The sequence below is a fragment of the Calonectris borealis genome, chromosome 2 (assembly GCF_964195595.1).
Source record: "Calonectris borealis chromosome 2, bCalBor7.hap1.2, whole genome shotgun sequence".
In the NCBI taxonomy this organism is placed as follows: domain Eukaryota; kingdom Metazoa; phylum Chordata; class Aves; order Procellariiformes; family Procellariidae; genus Calonectris; species Calonectris borealis.
The window spans coordinates 53,800,247-53,819,645 of NC_134313.1; the positions used below are offsets into that span (position 1 = coordinate 53,800,247).

Consider the following 19,399-nt stretch of genomic DNA (forward strand, 5'->3'; position numbering starts at 1 on the left):
TCAGAAAAACTCAGTGGAAAAAGCAAATCAAACACCAGCTAGTGCTTTTGGTCTTTTCTTGGTTGTGGTTATGTAAGGCTATTGGCATCCTCCATTCATTTTTGAAGAAAGTAGCTGCTCCAACATCTGCTGTGCCAAATGGGCAAATTCAAGCTCTGTTACTGTGGTGTGGCAAGGAAAAGAGGTTAAATCAGGATATCTTTTAGTCATCCTTTTACCGTCAGCTTTCTGTTTGTGTTGTAACTAGTTCAGAATATAGTGTGTTGACTCTTGACAGAACTGAAGATGTAAGCCACGTTTATCTTTTAAGACACTTAAAGGTATGTCTTTCCCTTTTTACAGAAAGCAGCAAATTTATTCTGAGGATGGGATAAGAAATGTAAGCTATAATATCTTATTATTGGCTTTGCCATTCTTGAGATCTTACTGCTGGCTCTGCCATACTTATTGATGCTTTGGCATTTTGGGAATTAAAAACCAAAATATGTTTTTGACATGCTCACAATACTGAATGGTGTCCGGAACCAGAGTGAGTCAGGTTGTAGGATCTTCAAAAGATTTTCAGTTCTTAAGATTAACTTTTATGTAGAAACACCATGTGCGAATTTAGAACTACTCAACTCTTTTTCTGAACTTTCTTCTTCTTGTCTTCTGGACAGCCATGAACTTTCATATTGGTTTTCAGAAGGAATAAGTTGTCTATTCATAGATGGGTTTGGTTTGACTCAATGTTAATCTTCTACTGTATTCTTATTTCCTTACAGCAATAGGTACAAATAAGAGGTATAGCCAATGGTATCATAAGTGATACAGTCATCTTTCAACCTGCATTCTCATTTATAAAAATTGGCTTTTAAATGAATCTGTTAAACTGGACTAAGTGTCATCTTCCAGAAAATAAATGGATTAAGAGGTTTTTCAATGAGATACGATTATATAAGAATTGAGATTTGTCATGTCATAGTTCGATAGGTAGAGAAAGGGATAAAATTATTAAGGAAGGACCAGTTCACATGCTGGTCCCTTAAATGAAAATTGGGAGAAGCAAGAAAGCAAGCTCTCAAAATTTGAATGTGATAGGATCTTAAAGTTGATCTACAGTGATTTAAAAAAGAGAGGAAATTCAGTTCTTTTTTATTCACTCCAAGACATACAATGTGGTTTCTTGCCTGAAGCAAGAAAGGGTTTTTTTCAGTGTGTTTTACATGATGATATTAGATGAAATGCTGCACTGCTTGTCTTCTCTGAAGACTTTGTCTTAAGCGTAGAGCTTTGCGTCATGAACTGCTTGTAATTTTTCAGGTGCAAAAGAGTGTGTGTGTCTGTTGCAGTTCTTGGTCCTTCTTATTTCTCCTGCCAAGCAAACAGTTTTTAAAATGTGAATCAAAATGAAAGTGATAGGTCAGGGTTTTTTTATTATTTTTAAGGGTTGGTTGTTTGGGATGTGTAAATGTATGTATACAGAATGTATACACACACACACACACTTCCTGCTGTTAGACCTTTCCTAATGCCAAATGGTTGGGTTTTTTTCCTTTTCTGAATCAAACTGCTTATTTGTAATTCGGAATCTAGTTAACTTTAATAACAGAGTTTACTTCAATGCCAGTGCATTTTGTTTGAATACCACAAAAGATGTAACTGTTTTCTTAATTTCCTCTTAAGTCTCTGAGGCTAAATAAGTATGTCCAGTTATAAAATGACCATGGTTGGTAACAAGCATCTGTTTCCAAAATGACTGTTTACATGCATGTATTTATGTAGTTCTTCAGAAATTAGCTCTGTGGTCCAGCAGGGACTTCTGGAAAGTGAAGGTCAGGAGGTCTGACAGAAGTGTAACTCTGAATTCTTGAGATGATACTACTGCTCTTTAATTATGTTCTGGAATATCACTTGTTGATATTTTGTGTATTTAGAAATTGGGAACCTGCTTTACTAGGTATTCTACAAGCATAGAGTTTATATGAATGGGAAGTAGCAGGTACTACCTGACCTGACTGGACGTGGCTTTTGAACCACTGGTTATATATACATATATGCACACACTAGGTATCACAATGTCCCTTAGATCATACAGATTTCCAAGAAAGTAGTGCTTTTTTTATGGCTTTTTTTTTTAATTGCATGCTGGAAAAATGCTTTCATAAAACAAATGCTGGGGAAAAAAAATGGTATAGAAGTTGGACACAAGTCAAACATAGCCTTTCATTAGCTTTTGTTTTATTTTTTAGAAAACATGTTTTCATCAGTTTTGCTCTCTGCTTAATGAGAAACTAAATGACAGCTACTCAAAATGGTCTGTGGGACAGAGGAACAGAAAATGTAATGTTAGTGTGCTGTGATTTGTTTCATAGCAGGCTTTTATGGTGTGACAAAAATATTGCTCGCCCTCATCTCCTGTAGAGATTAAGTTAATCAGCCCAAGCTCAGCCTTGCTCCCTTGTAAGGACAGGCAGGAGAGACTTTGACAAGATTCCATGGTAGTGGCAATGGTCCAGACAGCCCTGGCTCTCTTTCCTCTTGGGCTAAGATTTGTTTTCTCCCCTCTTCTAAATCTAAAAGAAAATCATGCCTTTGGAGGACATACATCAATCTACTGCATCCTCTTTGGGTGGGGATGTGTTTTTCCCAAGTTCTGAAGTGTTATGTGGGGAGAATAGCATTAGGGAAGAACTGACTTACTCGTTCATATCAGTGTGGCTGGAAAACTTGGTGAAAGAGTTGTTTTTCAGCTATTTCTTAGTATTTTTCATCCTGTGATAGCAGATAAGCTTGGTGAAAATACCCAGTGTTCTAAAAGTTGAATACCACTGTTTTACGAAGTTTTGCTGTCTGTGTCTCATGCTTGAGCAACTGTATGAGAAATGTGTGTCTATGCTTGAGCAACTCTATTGGAAATGTTGGGACATACTTTGTTTCTTGGTATATGAAGTCAATGGCTTTAGTTTTCCTCGACCTTGATTCTCAAGGCTTGAAAGGAACATAGAAAAACTTATTTGCATGTCCCTAAACGAACTTGCAAACCTAATAAATCGCAACATCTCCAGGCCCTTTTGCAATTAAAGGTGTTGGATCCTACAGATGAATTTATAAATAGTTCCTCTCTTCCTCTAGTCTTTAAATGCTGTACTTGAAAATCCCAGGTAAACTGACTTGTATTCTTGTAGTGTTACATATGATAAAATCCTTACTGATTATCATGTGAGAAACTTGTAATTGGAAAAAGCCACCCTAAGTTTCCATGGGCAGCTTTGGTTCTATTCTGTCATTTCAGTACTTGAATATGGAACCATGTTTTCATGTAGGTTTTTGATTTTGTAGTTATACCTCTCTTTTTTTACATGCAGTCCAAAGCATTCAAGATTTTAGTCGTGACTGTACTATGGTGTCAAAAAGGATAAAAAGAGTGTTTAGAAGAGATTGGTTTCAAATACTGTTGAAATATTTCTTGACCTGAAAGTAGTCTCTATTAGTGGCTTGAAAATACACTTAAACATCCAGTATTAATTAAAAATTGTATTACTAGTGGCATTGTCTGTACATGTTACCCCTTTTTCTTCAGGTGGATTTTGAAAAAGAGCATGTCTCTTTATCACACCTTTTTTTTTAATTGCTTAAAGGTAGTGGGTAAAAGCACGTTGTAGGTCAATTTATAAATTTAATGCATTGGATTCTGGAATCTGGAAACAATTTGTTAGCAGAAGTGCTTTGTTCTATATTAGCAGTGCAAATCCCCGAAAAAATGTGAACAACTTGCTGTTTTGTTCCTGTTAGTAACAAAATCCTGTCAATTCTGAAGAATCTTAATACTTGGTGGTAGAAGTGACTTCTCTATATCTAAAATAATTCTCATGGAATTTTTATTACCTTTTTAAAAAAACCCCATTACTTTAAAATCATTCTTGTGGCTATATTCATCATGGAAAAAAAGAATAAATATAGAAAAACATTGGTTTTATGTATACATAAATCTTCTGTTTTATTGAAAGTGAAGTTTTTCTTTTAATCAATACATGAAAAAGAAGTCCGTGGGCTTTGCTAGGGTTTGCATTATGAAACTGCATAATGATGCACAAATTCTTAAGTAGTGTTAAGTTCTTGTTTAGTTGCATATTTCAAATATCTGTTTGACGTGTGATTGCTTGTGATGGAATGTTTATTGCAGAAATGTAGCTAGAGCTCTGACAGGAGATTGCACAATCAGAGAAGCTTCTCAGAGTTGATATTCTGCTTGAGTTGTGCTCAACTTCCCTTTTTTTTTTTTTTGCAGACTGTGGGTTGCATGTGACACTAAAGAAAGGCATATAGCTTTACAAATTACTATTTCAGTTTCTACAAAATGTTTTTAGAATAATTCTTTCATAACCTTCATTTTTGGACTTCTGTCATGGCTATTCACCTCTAATTGAAAAAGTGTTTTGACTTGTTCTAGGGTTTTAGGGAAGAATTTCCCTTTTGGTGGGGGGGTAGGGGAGATTTTATGCAGTGTTTCCAGACTGCTAGAAAAATTATGATGTTGTCACTCTTTCTTGGAAAGTTATTCAATTAATTGTCTGCCCTCTGTTTAAAAAATGAAGTACTTTTTTGTCTTTCTCTCAGTTTGTCTAGTCTCCAGTCACTGTGTTGTTCTTTGTGGGCTAGATGGTATTACTAGCAATAGAGGGTTTTTTTTCTTTCATATAGCTTTTTTCTAAAGCACAGTTATTGAAATAATATAATCTCCAGAGACTGAGTTGTCAAGGCTAAAAATAGAACTTGCCTTTTCATTGTTTTATAGCTTACTGTTTATATCTATAGTTAACACACAGTTTTGTTTGCAGCAAACATAATCCAGGTCAGGTAACAACAGGTACTATATGGCTGATGAGGTATTGTTGCTTTATAGAAAAACTAGTTACCTTTCCACTGACTTACTGTATTGCAAACTTTGCTGGTAATGTTTTTAGTTTGTTGGTGGTTTTTTTTTTCATAGCAGAGATAACAATTTTCAGACAAAGGTATAGTGGGGCAGCTAGAGGCAACAATTTAAGCTGTTGATGAGAGAACTTATTCTACTTTTACCATAATGTGTTAAACTAAGAGATCTCAAGTTGCTTTGCATATTAAACAGCTTTTACAAGAGCTGATGCACTTTTATTTATGTTGTTTGCAATAATGTGTATGTCTCTTCTTATGAACATGTTGGTATATCGTTAATTCCCATCTTGTCGAACTGACTAAAGCTTACTTCCTGAAGTCTGGCTTCATGGATACCTGCCTGGAAAAAATCTGAGAGGCAGACAGCAATTTCCCAAGCAACAGATGTGGAGGGGGTTCTGTTTCCTTTGCTAAATACCACTATTTCTTAACGGGGTTGTGCAGTTGCTTTCCTTTCATTGAAGTGTTTACCTGATTCCTTGCAGGCTGCTGCCCAAAGAAGCCTAAGACTTTTGAGCTGGGACTGGAACAGTTTCTCTTTATTCTTTCATATCTCTGGTCTCTCTTTCTTCTATACCATTTTATTGAAGGGAAGTTATGTACCAGTATTTGCATCCATAGTGTTAATTCTTACCCATCTTACTTCTGCTTTCTAGTGAGTGTTCCTTAGAGTGTTGACTCCCATTGGTCTAAATTGGTAGTTATAAGTGTGTGTGTTTAAAATGAAAATGTTAGGACTTCTAAACCTAGAAGTGGTAGATCTATATGTGCTGTCTGTGGAAGAATCTATCCTCCCAGGATAACCAAGAAAGCTGTGGGGACCTCAAAGGACTTTTGCTGTGATGTAATTTACAACTGAGATTTGGCTTTTTTTTTTTTTAATTTTCTTAAGTAGTTACTTCACATTTTAGGTGGGGGAACAGGGCTTGCCTTATATTTTTGGTGAATATGATAACTTTGAGAACTCGAAAGTATGTGAGGTCACTTTTCCCCCCATGAGGTATTTCTGTGGATAGTGTTACCCTGCTCTATGTCAGGTTGGCTGCTCATCTCCAGTTGCAGTTGTTGCAGTAGCTGGGAACCCTCCACCTGTGAGGCACTTCCTAATGCTAAGTGGTGAAGTCGCTGTGGAATGCTGCTTCCATGGTAATAAATATCAGTCAGTTTTTTAACTACCAGTACTCCTTCTTCTTTTGACACTATTTAAATATATATGCTTTAAATGTACTTCCGTTCAACACATTTAATACAGTTTTACTGAAAAAGGGCAGTTTTAAGAGGCTGTACTTATGCTTTATTTAATCCTAGTGTGACACAAATATGGCTTGATAAATCATTTGAACCTAAAGTACACCATCTATTTTCTTATCTTCTACACATTAAAATATCAAGAATGTATGTAGCCCTCCAGATCGTTATACAACTCTTTTAATCTTTTTATGTAAGGTATTCTATTGATGGCAGAATGTGCCGCATTTGGTATAGAACTTTCGTAGTTCGTAAAACTTGACCACAGAGCATATCAACCCATGCAAGTGAACCTTTTTTTAGGGAAAATAAGCTGCAAATATCCAAAGATCTCATTTGCTGTGAAATGAAATAATATAATTTGACTTAATAGCAATCAGCTTTTGCTGCTGTTACACATCTCCCTGAACAATTTTCAAACAGTATCTGTTGTACCTGTTTCTGCATAGATTTTACTGAAATATATTCTTGGTTATATTTTGGTCTATATTCTTCATCTTCCTTGAAGACACTGCTCTCTCATCTGATAGTTGTTCTTAAAGATGTAATATTAAATGGAATTAATTCTGATGCTAAACTGAAATAATAAAACACTAATGTAATAAATTGAAGTTTGGATGTAAAGACTATTAACCACAATAAAAATATCCTAGCGTAGTGAAATCAGTGTTGTAATATAGTGTTAGAAGTTTGAGTTTGGAGGGTAAGAAAAACCCCACTGAAATACACTGGAATGCATCTTCAGACAATGTGAACTTTCCATAATTTTGGGCATAAAATAGTGCCTTGAATAGGTGTCATTCAGACCAGATCTGTGAATCCAAGATTCCTGCATCTAGTCAATGGACAGAGAGGGGCTCTGGTGTGAAGGAGCTATGACTTGCCCTCAGTTTTAGCGGAAGCCTGAGGCTTGGAGGTTCTCTGAATTATACATATACTGGAAACTGACAGTACTCTTGCATGCTTACCGTATATGAGTTGATTTCACAGATTTGCACTGCATTTTATTTTAGTTTAGTTTAGGAGATGTTTCAGGTGGTAAGATCCATTGCTGCGGTGGAAAAACAGCAACGCCCGGAAAAACTATGTGCCTGTGAAAGAGCATTATTACTTGTATGTATACCTGTCTGTAGACTTGCACCTGAGGCTGCCTTCAGTGCTAATATGGATGTTAACAATACTGAGAGGTGTGTGGGCTCTGGTGTTAGTGACAGTGTGTATTTTGATATACATATGTGTGTGTATCAATATATATTGAGATATCTATATTAATTAATAATTTACTGAGACATGTAATAAGTGTATACTCTAGGAATTTGTCAGTAAAAATGTTGAACGGTTGATGTTTGGACAGAATGCAAGTACATGTACTTATATATCTAACTACACAGAATGTGATATGTGTGAAGGTTGCAACTACACATAGAATAACTCTTTAAAAAGGCTGAAATGAAAGCTATAATCCGTACTGCTTTCAATAATCCTGCCTTGAGGTTTCAAGATCTCCTTATTGAGATTTTAAATCTTTACTGAGTTAAACTCTTAGCTCTTTACTGAGTTAAAAAAAATTCTTTGTGAAAGGCTGTGTATTTAACCTAAATTTGCAAAAGCTCTTTATGAGTATTGCAAGATACTAAGAAGTAACGAGCTCAGTAGAATTGTATCATGCTGGCAGCAAGAATGGGCGATGAATCAAGTGCCTTGTACTCAGCTCCTATGTCAGTTTGTATACTTTGCCTAGTCTAACAGTGTAATGAAAATTCTTAAGTGAAGTGTCTTAACTCAGTCTACATTGACTTATGCACTTTAAAGATGAAGTACTAAATTGCAGTTTTCTGCTCTCTGGACAGCAAAATAAATGAATGTGATTAACTTAAAACTGGGTAGAGGGATCTTTTGTGTACTTGATTAGAGATAGATAAATGTAGCACTATTGGCATTGGCCTGAAAGCTGGCTTTCAAACAGTATTCTTGCCTGAAACAAGTGAGTTGTATAGATCTATTCAATATTTGTTTCTCAGGTAAACTTACACTTGCTCACTTAATTTAAAAAAAAAAAAAAGTGTTAATGTTGGGCGCCAGAGGAAGTTCCTGTGTGTGTTTTTCATTACCAATGAAGTTGCGGTAGAGTATTCCCTAAAACACTAAGTATTAAAGAGGGGTCCAAGGTTTTCTCTTGATTTCAGTCAGTAGCATCAGAAAAAGTCTGTCCTTGTCACAAAAGAATAATGGCTGCTTTGGACTTACTTGGAGGGCTGAAAAATATGAATCATGCAAAGCTAAGCCTTGTAACGAGGTCGTCTTGTTTATCACTTGCCCCACTGGTAGGGAATTGAAGGATATTTTTGATAGAATAATTCATTGCAGAAACTACCTTTATGCAAACCAAAAGTATAGCTTGGTGTTGTGGAGAAAATTGAACTATTTAGATTGGAAGGGACCTCTTAAGATCTTCTAGTCCAACACCTTTGCTCAAGCAAGGTCAGCTAGAGCAGGTTGCCCAGGACCATGTCCAGTCGGCTTTTGAATATTTCCGCAGATGGAGACTCCTCGGACAACTTCTCTCGGCAACCTGTATTTGACCACCTTCACAGTAAAAAAAGTGTTTTCTTGTGTTCAGATGGAATCTCCTGTTTTTTAATTTGTGCCCATTGCCTCTTGTCCTCAGTAGACACCATTGAGAAGAATTTGGCTCCATCTTCTTAATTCCCTCCCATTTTATAAAAATGGGTAAGATTCCCCCTTTGAGTCTTCTCTTCCCTAGGTTTGAACAGTCCCAGCTCCCTCATCCTCATAGTATGAGAGATGCTCCAGTCCCTTAATCGTCTTTGTGGCCCTTTGCTGGACTCGCTCCAGTGTGTCTATGTCTCTCTTGTACTGGGGAGCCCACAACTGGACCCAGCACTGCAGGTGTGGCCTCACCAGTGCTGAGTAGAGGAGAAAGATCGCCTCCCTTGACCTGCTGGCATTACTCTGCCTAATGCAGCTCCAGATGCTGTTGGCAGCCTTTGCTGTGAGGGCACATTGCTGGCTTATGTTCACTTTGTCTACCAGGACTCAAGATCCTTCTTGGCAGAGCTGCCTTCCAGCTGGTCAGCATCCCCCCAGCATGTACCGGTGCCTGGGGCTCTTCCTCCCCAGGTGCAGGACTTGGCATTTCCTTTTGCTGAACTTCATGAGATTCTTCTCTGCCAGTTTCTCCAGCCTCTCCAGGTCCTTCTGATAATTCAAAGATCTGATAATTCAAACAATTCAAAGAAACTTCTCTTTTTTTTTTTTATGATGGATTTGAGGTATTACTTTTCGTGCGTGTTTGAAAATAAGATATAAAAACTAGCTTCGCACTTACAGCACTAAAATAGGCTTTCTCAGTATCGATAGTTGACCACAGAGATCACTTATGTATGACAGGGCGTTACAACAAATTATGATGAACACATAAAAATCAAGTTCAGTCAGGTTTGTTGATTTAAAATATGGGGAGAAGCTTTAGTATTACAGAAATAATTAGGCAAATGGCTACAATACAAGGAACTAAAATATGGATAGTTAGAGTTGTGGATCTTAAGGCTTACTTTGGTCTCTCCAAAAAAGGAAAAGTAGCAAAGACTTTAAACTTGGGTAACTGCCAGTTGGTCCAAGGAATGCAAATTTTGTGTGCTGGTTATACCCATTAAGTGTTTTTGTTTTTTTTTTTTTAGTTCTTTGAATGCTAGATAAATAGTAAAATAAACAAGTGTCTCAATAACAAAGTTTCAACTGAATTTAACACATTTTTTTTATCATGTGCTTCCACTAGATGATACTATGTCATAATGAAATGTGTGTGAAGTAAAAAATTCAAAATACAAAGATGCTATAACTGTACCCTGATAATGTAGATCATATACTATATTTTTTACTTTATATCACTTATGGATCCTGAGATAACATGTTTTGCTGAATTGAAGTTGCTTGATGCTGTATATTTTTAAATATCCTAATAATAAATTTTGCTATAAAATTGCATTAATATTAATTCATACATTGAATAAAACCAGCATTACATAATTGTAGTCAGTTTTGAGATTAAGGAATGTAGTTACAGAGTGAGGCAGTCCAGTACAGTCATGGTAGAACTGACTGTTTGATGCGTTAAAACTTCGGAAATAGCTTTAGACCAAAATGTGGGAAAAAATCCGCTTAAGTCAAACTGAAGAAAACCAATACATTTTAGAGGAATCTAATGAAAAGAAGTTAGCATAACAGCCTGAGAAATTAAACGCTAGTAGATTGTGTAGTTAGTATGTATGTTAATGATAACTTTTTTGTTATTGCATTCTATATTTTTAGAAAAACTGAAGGGAAAGTAAAGGAAAAGACTGTTGCAGAAATCTTTCTGCACATTTCTTCATAAAGAAGCTTAGAGGAGTTTCTATAATGGAATCCTTCATTACAGTGTTCATGCTGGAGGATCTCTCTCCAGCTAAAGTGGTACTAGAAAAGTTTTTTGGACAAAATGCCACAAACAGTAAGATTGCTGAGATGCTGAGACTGCTTGATATTTATCCATCTTTTTTCTAGCTGATTGTGTCTCATTAAGTGAGTAAGTGTGCATATAACCTTAGTGTTTATCTACGTTACTGCTTGAAGCTGTTTTGACAACAGTAGTAAGGAAGATGGTAAATATACACCTTTTTTATTATTTTTCCTATTGAAGAAAAAAAATCTTGTGGATAATGCAGGAGCCCCCAGCCTAGTAGCAGAACAAGTGAGCCCACAGGTGTAATGATGGGGAAGAGCTAACGCATGTATTGTGGAAGAAGGTCATGCTTTGCAAACCTAGTGGAGTTCCTTGAGTATGAGAATAACAAAAAGCTTTTGATAAGGCTCTTCATTTAAGCTTTTTATCAGAACTAAACTGCTTTGGGCTAGGCTTGTTTTGTGGATGGAGGAATGAATGAAGTGATCAGTTTATTCAGAACAGAGAGAACAGTAATGGAGCCTAACAAGTCTGTCCTATTTCACAGTCATAAGTGATCTTAAATGCTGAATAATGATTAATGATGATAGAGTAGTAAAAATTAAAGCTAAAGCTAATTACAGAGGAAATTAATATTTGTTGGTGCCTGACTGATTAAAAATGGTAGGTGAAATTCAGCATTGATGAATGTTGAGTGAGTGCACGGGAGAAAAACCTCTCATCTTTACGTACCTGTGTTATTAAATGTTGGACTAGCTTTGATTTCTAGTACCTAGTTTTGTGAAAGAATCAGTTTAGTACACAGTGACTAAAAATTAACCAGATATTTCAGTTAGTAACTTAAAATTTAATGAAGAACAGAACAGGAAACATTGTACTGCATTGTGTACTTACAATGTGCTCACAACTTAAATACTGTTTGCATTCCTCCTCCCTCCCCCCCGATTCAAAAAGTATATAGTAGAAATAAAAAAGCGCTGGAGGGTGGTGGTGGTAGGAATTGCAATAGCTCTCATACAAGAATAGTTGGAAGAGAGATGACCAAGGGAGAACTGATGGAAGTGTGTAAAGCTGTGTCTTGGGGCAGGTGGGTAAAGAGTCATTATTCCTTTTGTGACTGAAAAATGGCAAGCTCAAAATGAGGTACGCTTTCACACAGCCTGTATGTGGTGGAATTCATATCTATATTAATGCAAGAGACTAAAACAGATACAGAAAAGGTTCAGACAAAATCACTGAAGCAAATTCTGGCTAGAGCTGTTAACTATGACAGTGTCATTCCTGGCTCACAAATACACCAGAGCAGTACTACCATATGCTGGACTTTTTCCTATCCTCTTTCCTAGACACCTTTATCGTCATCCCCGGAGGCAGTATATGAGTCCAGATGGACCTTTGATTTTACTCCGTGTATCTATTCTTTTGAAACGTGTAAGTGTGGTGTAGTAATGAATGAAACCAATCCAACAGAATGTGTGAAAACGTTGGTTTTGTATGGAGGAACTCTCTGCACATTGTAATGGCTCCCTACTGTGCCTCTTTTTAATTTCAGGATAAAATGAGGTATTTTAAATAGATTATGAAACTGTTGATGATTTCATTAAATGAATGTGATACAGAAAATACTATATCAGACCATGGAACTGTTTGAGTGAAAGACATTAGAAAGGAAGCTTTTTCTCCTGCTATTTTTTAATCACCTCTGAAATACTGTTACCATGTAAGATGTAAGTGGAAGTCATATGTTTGCTTTTATAAACCAATTTATTTCAGTAATCTAATTTAACTATTAACATAAAAGGAAAATGTCTGTGTAAACCTCAAAGCTAAACAGGAAAGTTACCCTGTAATGACAGAATAAGGTAGAACTTACTATTAGCTGAAAACACCTCTAAGCTACAATATGTGTTTCTAAGAAGTATGGGATGTACTTTTTTAAAGAAGATACATTCTACAAATATACTGAAACCATCCAAGTGGAGAAAAAATCCATCATAAAAATAAGGCCTCCTTATTTTAATGAAGCATATTAAACTACTGGATGTATGGTTGACTATTATAATGATGTCTTAGTATCCTTTTTCTTTAAGAGGAGGAGAGTATGGCTACTATAGGTCGTGAAGGAAAGATGTTCCTTCCTTTCTGTATTAGGAAAAAAGTCAGATGTCATATTGAAATAGTCCGCAAGATGATAACAAGAAGGCTCAGAGCTGAGTTATCTCTGCAGCCATCAACAATAAAGATTGTGTCTCCTTGCATTTGGCCTTTTTCCTTTTTCTCCTAACCATTATTGCTAAAACTCTGTAGTATATTCCTATCTCTGTGACCTGCACCACTTTGAACCAGCATTGCCTTCTCACTGTTGAGCTTGTGTGCTCCTCCTCCCTGTTTGTTCACTAGTGATACCTCTTAAAATAGCCATACTTCTGTGTTTCCCTTTGTACTGGGACAGTTTATAGCGTTCGCAAGTTCTTCTGGTTTAGCTAAGTGAAATAAAGTAAGTGAAATAAAAAGGTTATTCCATGTTTTATGTTATACACTAGGTATCCCAAATATTTTACTTTCATTATTCACAATTCTCTAAAATCACTCTAAGCTTAGTCTTCTATTTGCAGTCCACCATTAAAATAATACCATGCTATTTTTTCTTCAGAAACATACTTCAGTTGAAGAAGTTAATGGTTTTGAGAGTTAAAGATTTATAAGTCTCTTAATTATTATAGGAACACCACCCCACTCCTACCTTATTTTTAATGAAAGTTTTGAACCAGGATAGTTTCTTCTCTGGATACTGTAGCAAAGGGGAGCTGATTGTTGAAGAGCCTTTTAAATAAGCAACTCTTGGCATGCAGCTTCCTTAGATATTGTTTGCATGATTTTGAAATGTGATTTGAAATGAATGCGAGATCAATAGCTTGAATCTGTATTTCAAAGGTTTTTTTTGTTGTGTTTTACTTGAAAGAGTTCATATCTAAGATCTGAAAGTGTTTGCATGGTGAATTCTGAATTAAACAGTATTGAAATTTGCTTTTGCCTGTTAAAAGTGAATTTGTATACTATTTTTCATCTTTATTTTAGAGCTTTTAAAAAGAAACACAACAAAATACCCAACATGCCTGACAGACCAATGAAACCATGACGCTTTCTGTACTACTTACTTTTTTCTGCATAGGCTTATATTTTAATACTTTGAAAGAAAAAGTATGATACAAAAGTAAGATTGATGTTAAAAATTTGTAAATATTCCCATTTGTCCTATGTTGTTGTATTCAGTTTTTAAAATCTGCCCTCCTCTAAAGAAAAAGGCTGAATTTTGACTTTTGAAGCAAACCCTGAAATGAAGCAGGTAGTTGCACTGCCCCAGAGCAAACCAGGATTTTGAGAGTTTTGTTGTGCTTCTGCTTGATGTGTGGAAAAGTTTTCTGTGTTAGCTGTGACCCTGGACAAATTGATGGACTCAAAGGATTTGGAGGCTTAAGGGCAGAGTGAGCCCCAAGCTTTGGCAATTCATCGCCATCACTCATCTGCTTTTAAAAATCCTTGGATGTGATCTAGCAGCCTCATAGATGTTCTTCATGGGGCTCAATGCATAGAGCTACCAGTGCACTTTGTACTGTTGTACAAGCAGTTATGGTTTCTCTGTTAAATTTACCGGAGAATTGAAATTCTTTAATGGATTTCCTGCATATTTACTATGTATCTTTGGAAAAGGTGTCTTTTAGTAGGTTACAAAGTATTTCTTGCTAAGTTGCACTTGTCCTCCATAGCTTTATTTCTGTATCTGTCTTGAGTCCAAGTCGTTGTTGGCCTCTTACTCTCTTATTTATATTACTGACCCATTAAGTAGGTAGTACATTATGTTTTTTCATTGCCATTTGCTTTCCTTTTTCATCATCAGTGTAAGTCCAAAAAGATGATCTTTTAATACACTCAAGATGCAAAACCTGACTTTATTTAAGTGCTGCGAAAATATTGTGATGCTTTTCTTGATTATCATTTTCATTGTAACATTTCGTAGTTCAAACTAAGCCACTGTATGGAGAGGTAACTTAAAACAGGAATGTTTTTATGAAATTAACAAATTTAATAACATCCAGCCTTTAAAGTAATACTGATTATCCTTGTAGTTTTACTTCCTTACCCCGTTCTCAAATTCTAGCATGATTTTACTGCTTGTTCTCATTATATCTGAAGTAAATAATTTCTCTCTCACATACTTCAAAAATGAGGACTGCAATCTTATAAATAATTTTGATTTTGGTAGCATTTGATTTTTTTATAGCTTAAAATCTCCTATAGATTGAGGGGAAAAAATAGGTTTGAATTTGAAGTAGGGATCAAAGACTAACTTTTGAATCTAGATCAAGTGTGTTCTCTAATACATATTCCTGGAAAATAAGCTTTCAAAAGCTTATACTCTAGCTTTTCTTCAGGCATAGTTACTTGATGGATGTAGCAGTCAGATGAATGGATCAGCTTTCAATCCTGTATTGCATAATTTTATAAAAGCTGAAAACAGTCAAATTAGATCTAATCAGATCTGAACTGATCAGATCAAAGATATGTCTGGTCTAATATTTCACTCCCAACAAGTCAATAAGAGATGGCATAGGCATGTAGGTAGGAGTTGGACAAGTAAATAGCAGTTCTTCCCTGGCATGCTTCCCCTTCCATCAATGCGTATTTTATGACCTTCCTCTGTAATTTTGCAGTTGTCACTTAAACATTACCTAGTTGAGAAAGAAGACTCCCTAACGCTATTTGATTCTTCGTGATATAATTCCCTAGAACACTTGATAGTTTTTCATTAGATACCATATCTGTGGTTTTCAACCAAATATCTTGTTTAGTTTTTCTCTGAGAAGATGCAATTCACTGAAGAATCATATATACCTGTTTTAAAATTTAGACTTAAACTTTAAGTCAGGAAGTTTATGGCACGTAATGAGACCTTAAAACTATCTTCTTCTTTGTTATTGCTGTATTTTTCTGTTATTTTTTTGGTGGTGTTTATTTTGTTTTGGTTTTGTTCGTAGGGATGTATTCCGTGTAGTAATGTTAGATGGGCTTGTGGCTGTTCGTTCCTAGATTTTAAGTTAGAATGCATAAAGCCAATATCTTGTTCATGAAAATTCCCTCTGAATTCAATGAGTAAAAAGTGGGGGTTGACTCTTGGAACTTGTCATGGTTTAACCTGGCAGGAAGCCAAATACTATGCAGCCGCTCACTCACTCCCCCCCACAGTGCGACGGGGAGAGAATCAGAAGGGTAAGAGTGAGAAAAACTTGTGGGTTGAGATAAAGACTGTTTAATAGAACAGAAAAGGGAAAATAATAATGGTAATGATAGAATATACAAAATGAGTGATGCACAATGCAATTGCTCACCACCCACGCTGACCGATAACCAAGTAGCGATCGCTACTTCCTGGAACATGCCTGTCATTCATATACTAAGCATGACGTCAAATGGTATGGAATACCCCGTTGGCCAGCTGGGCTAGCTGTCCTGGCTGTGCTCCCTCTCAACACTTGTTTTTTTTTTGTTTTGTTTTGTTTTTGTTTGTTTGTTTGTTTTTTTCTTGAGCTGAATGTCCTTGACTAGCAGGGTACTTAGCAACAACTGAAAACATCAGTGTATTATCAACATTCTTCTCATACTAAATCCAAAACACAGCACTAGGAAGAAATTTAACTCTACCCCAGCTGAAACCAGGATAGAACTAAATTACCATCATTGTCCTGTTTGCCAGTTGCCACTTAATATTCAAGTGCCTACTGTGTGATACATTGTGACTTTTTAACATTGATGAACTTCATTAGAATTGCTATTTGTTGGTTTTGTATTTGGAAAAAATAATTTTTTTCATGTAAATGTGGAGCTAATTAAGGTAATTAATAATTGTTTTGGGATGGATGGAAACTAAGTTTTAAAGAATCCAATGGAAGTGGAGGAGTAACAGCTGTTTCATGTAACTGCTAATGGAATCATTAAATAAATGAGTGATTTCATTTGTATGGAAAATTGATAGGGACAACTGTTTTTATCTTGTCTCTTCAATTAGCAGCATGTGTAATTATTTTTTCCAAACACTTAATTTTGCTTGGGTTTTGTTTTTTTTCAGGATGGATTAGATGCTTTGGTATATGACTTGGATTTTCCTGCCCTAAGAAAAAACAAAAACATTGATAACTTCTTAAACAGGTGTAAGTATTTAATGTTTCAGTTACTACATAACAAAAGACTATAAATACCAGCAAAAATAAAAAATAAAAGTGGTCTAGCTTTTCAAAAGGCACTAGGGATTTGGAGTGCGTTGAATTTTTGGGTGCAAGTTGTTTTAAGAGTCTGATTATTTATTTATTTCCCAGTGGGAACTGACAGCTACCTATACAAATCTAATCCCTAGCAATAGAATGTCCAAGTTTGTTGCCACTGTAAATGGCATTGTTTTCAGTGGCACAAAGCCTTTTAAGAGAAAGCCTGTTATCTTTGTTCTTGGCAGCCCCCTGGATTCCCATAACTTGCTTTGTAATTTCATGTACTAATATATCATAAGCAATTAACAGTAAAATGACATTACACGTATACAGTGTCAAGAAATCATATTAAAAATTTGTTCACTGACAGACTAGAGCATGTATTTTGTAGACTTTTTTTTAGTATAAGAGGTCTCTTTTCATTATCCCATGAAATTCTTATACTACATAGCTGCTGTATTAACTTGTACATGCAGCTGATGTGTCTGCAGAATTCTTCTCTGTATTTACTCTGTATTTTTCCACTACCATATTTCCTGCACATTCTACTCTGTAATAACATTTTAAATTAATAAGGTTGATTTTTTTTTTCTTTTAGAAAAGTCACAGTTCCATAATTTTCATAATTAAAAAAACCCGAACAAACAAAAAGGCATTTAAGAGTTAAGTCTTTTCTAAAGGGTGCCAAACTGACAAATTCTGGAAATCATGGCAGAGATGTTTGCTGATTTGAGACTTGCTTCTGCCTGTGGACTGAATGGGCAAGCCTTGAAATTAAACTAATGTTATTAGATTTTTACAGCTGTAAGCATCTCAATTAAATGCTGTAATAAATGGCTTTTGTGGCAAATATAAAGTAATTTGACTAAAATAATTTTTGTCGTTGCTTCATTGAAATTTGTTTTTTGTTTCTGTTTCCAAGTGTTTTCAAATAGTTTACTTGGTGAAACTGTAAGCAATGATAGTGAATTCGTGGGTTTTATTTTATGTTATTCCCCATTTGTGGGAATATATGAATTCACTAGATCTAGTTGATGGTTTACTTGCACGTAAGCTAGTTGCTGAAAGGCCTAAGTTCAAATGGTCTGTTTAACTTTTCACAGTTCAAACTATATTTGATATTGTACACCATGTTACATGCACATTTTGTATACTCAGTTATTTACAAAGAAGGTGTGGAGAAACTCTTGGAGAAAAGGGAAGTTGTATTAGACAAAGGAAATTCTCATTGCAACAGATAATTTGAATGTAATTTTTATGAATAGTGAAATCATTTGTGAGTCTCAGAGAGCTTCACTTTTGCATTTGGGGCTGAGTGAAGGAAGAGAAAACTGAAAACTTACATTTACAGTCTGATAATGAATATCTTGTAGGTATAAATTATATACTGTGTAAGATGTGACCTGAAGTAATATGAAGGTGGAGAACAGACCATATTATTTCACTTCAGACTGCCTTCAGAACACTAATCTTGCTGTGTTGGCTGAAATATGAAAGCAAGCTATGGATCTGCGAGTAGGGGCCTTAGAGGGAACTGTGAAGTCTAGTTTGTCTCAAATTTCTGATTTAAAAAAAAATAAGTAGACATAGAGGAACATTTTCGTGTTTAATTTTGTTCTAATAGAAAACTGTTTAAAATATCTTTTTGCAGCATTAGCTGTCCAAACAGTTTGCTCCATTATTCTGGAACTTTAAAATGAATTTCTAGATTGCAAATAAAATGGGAGTTTTCTTCCTTTATTTTATAGACTGATTGCCCTATGAGGCAGTCCTTATCCCCTCTTATTTTTCTCCGGTTTACATTGTATATTTGTGGAGCCTCCAAAATCTACTTCTACCGCCTAAGGTTGTGAGGGTTATTTTGCAAATGTAGAACTTTATTAATTTTCTACCATATAGAATTAAAAGAATACAGAAATCAATATTCAAGATGGTTGAGAGCCCTTCTTTGCGGCAGGGACTCAGTTTATTTCAAGACAGCATCTAAGCTTATAATCAAACTTCAGGGCAAGTGGGGGAATGCGGTCTTTTGCCATGGGAGCTACCCAGCTGTTCATACAGTGTAAGCTGGCCGGGTCCTCCACTGTTAGTGAGAGATAAGGAACTGCCTATTTAAATATGTTGCAGCCTGATAAACCTTGTTTAACAGATCTTAGAATATGGAGGTCAAATTTCCAATGCTGTTGTTACTGTAACATATTGTCTGAAGATAATCGAGTGTTAGTAGGTCTCTCAAGCAGTAAATTGCAGTTTGCAACTGCTCACAGGCCTGGTTTTTGTAATTTAAAAATCCTTAGCTTAGATTGCCCTTCAGATGTATTTTCCTTAATTCTGTTTTGGCCATAAGTGAGGCTTGTGAAAACCATTTAAAGCATTCGTATTGTGCCTAAATTTCTTTTGCACCAATGTCAAGATTTTTCATTCAGAAGCGGTGGACCTCCTGTTGTGACATTACTAGGCAGTAAGTTAACAATAACTAGAAAATTGTTGACATGAGAATTGCTGCATTTTA

The 19,399-nt window shown here is 35.6% G+C and overlaps 1 protein-coding gene across 4 annotated transcripts in view; it reads left to right on the plus strand.

Moving 5' to 3' along the window:
* Window positions 1-19,399, plus strand: part of ROCK1 (Rho associated coiled-coil containing protein kinase 1) — a 93,818-nt gene that overhangs the window by 17,242 nt on the left and 57,177 nt on the right. For all 4 annotated transcript variants that reach the window (XM_075142011.1, XM_075142010.1, XM_075142013.1 and 1 more), the window contains exon 2: window positions 16,752-16,833. In XM_075142011.1, coding sequence (XP_074998112.1) covers window positions 16,752-16,833 — 82 coding nt within the window. The remainder of the gene's footprint in view (window positions 1-16,751; window positions 16,834-19,399) is intronic.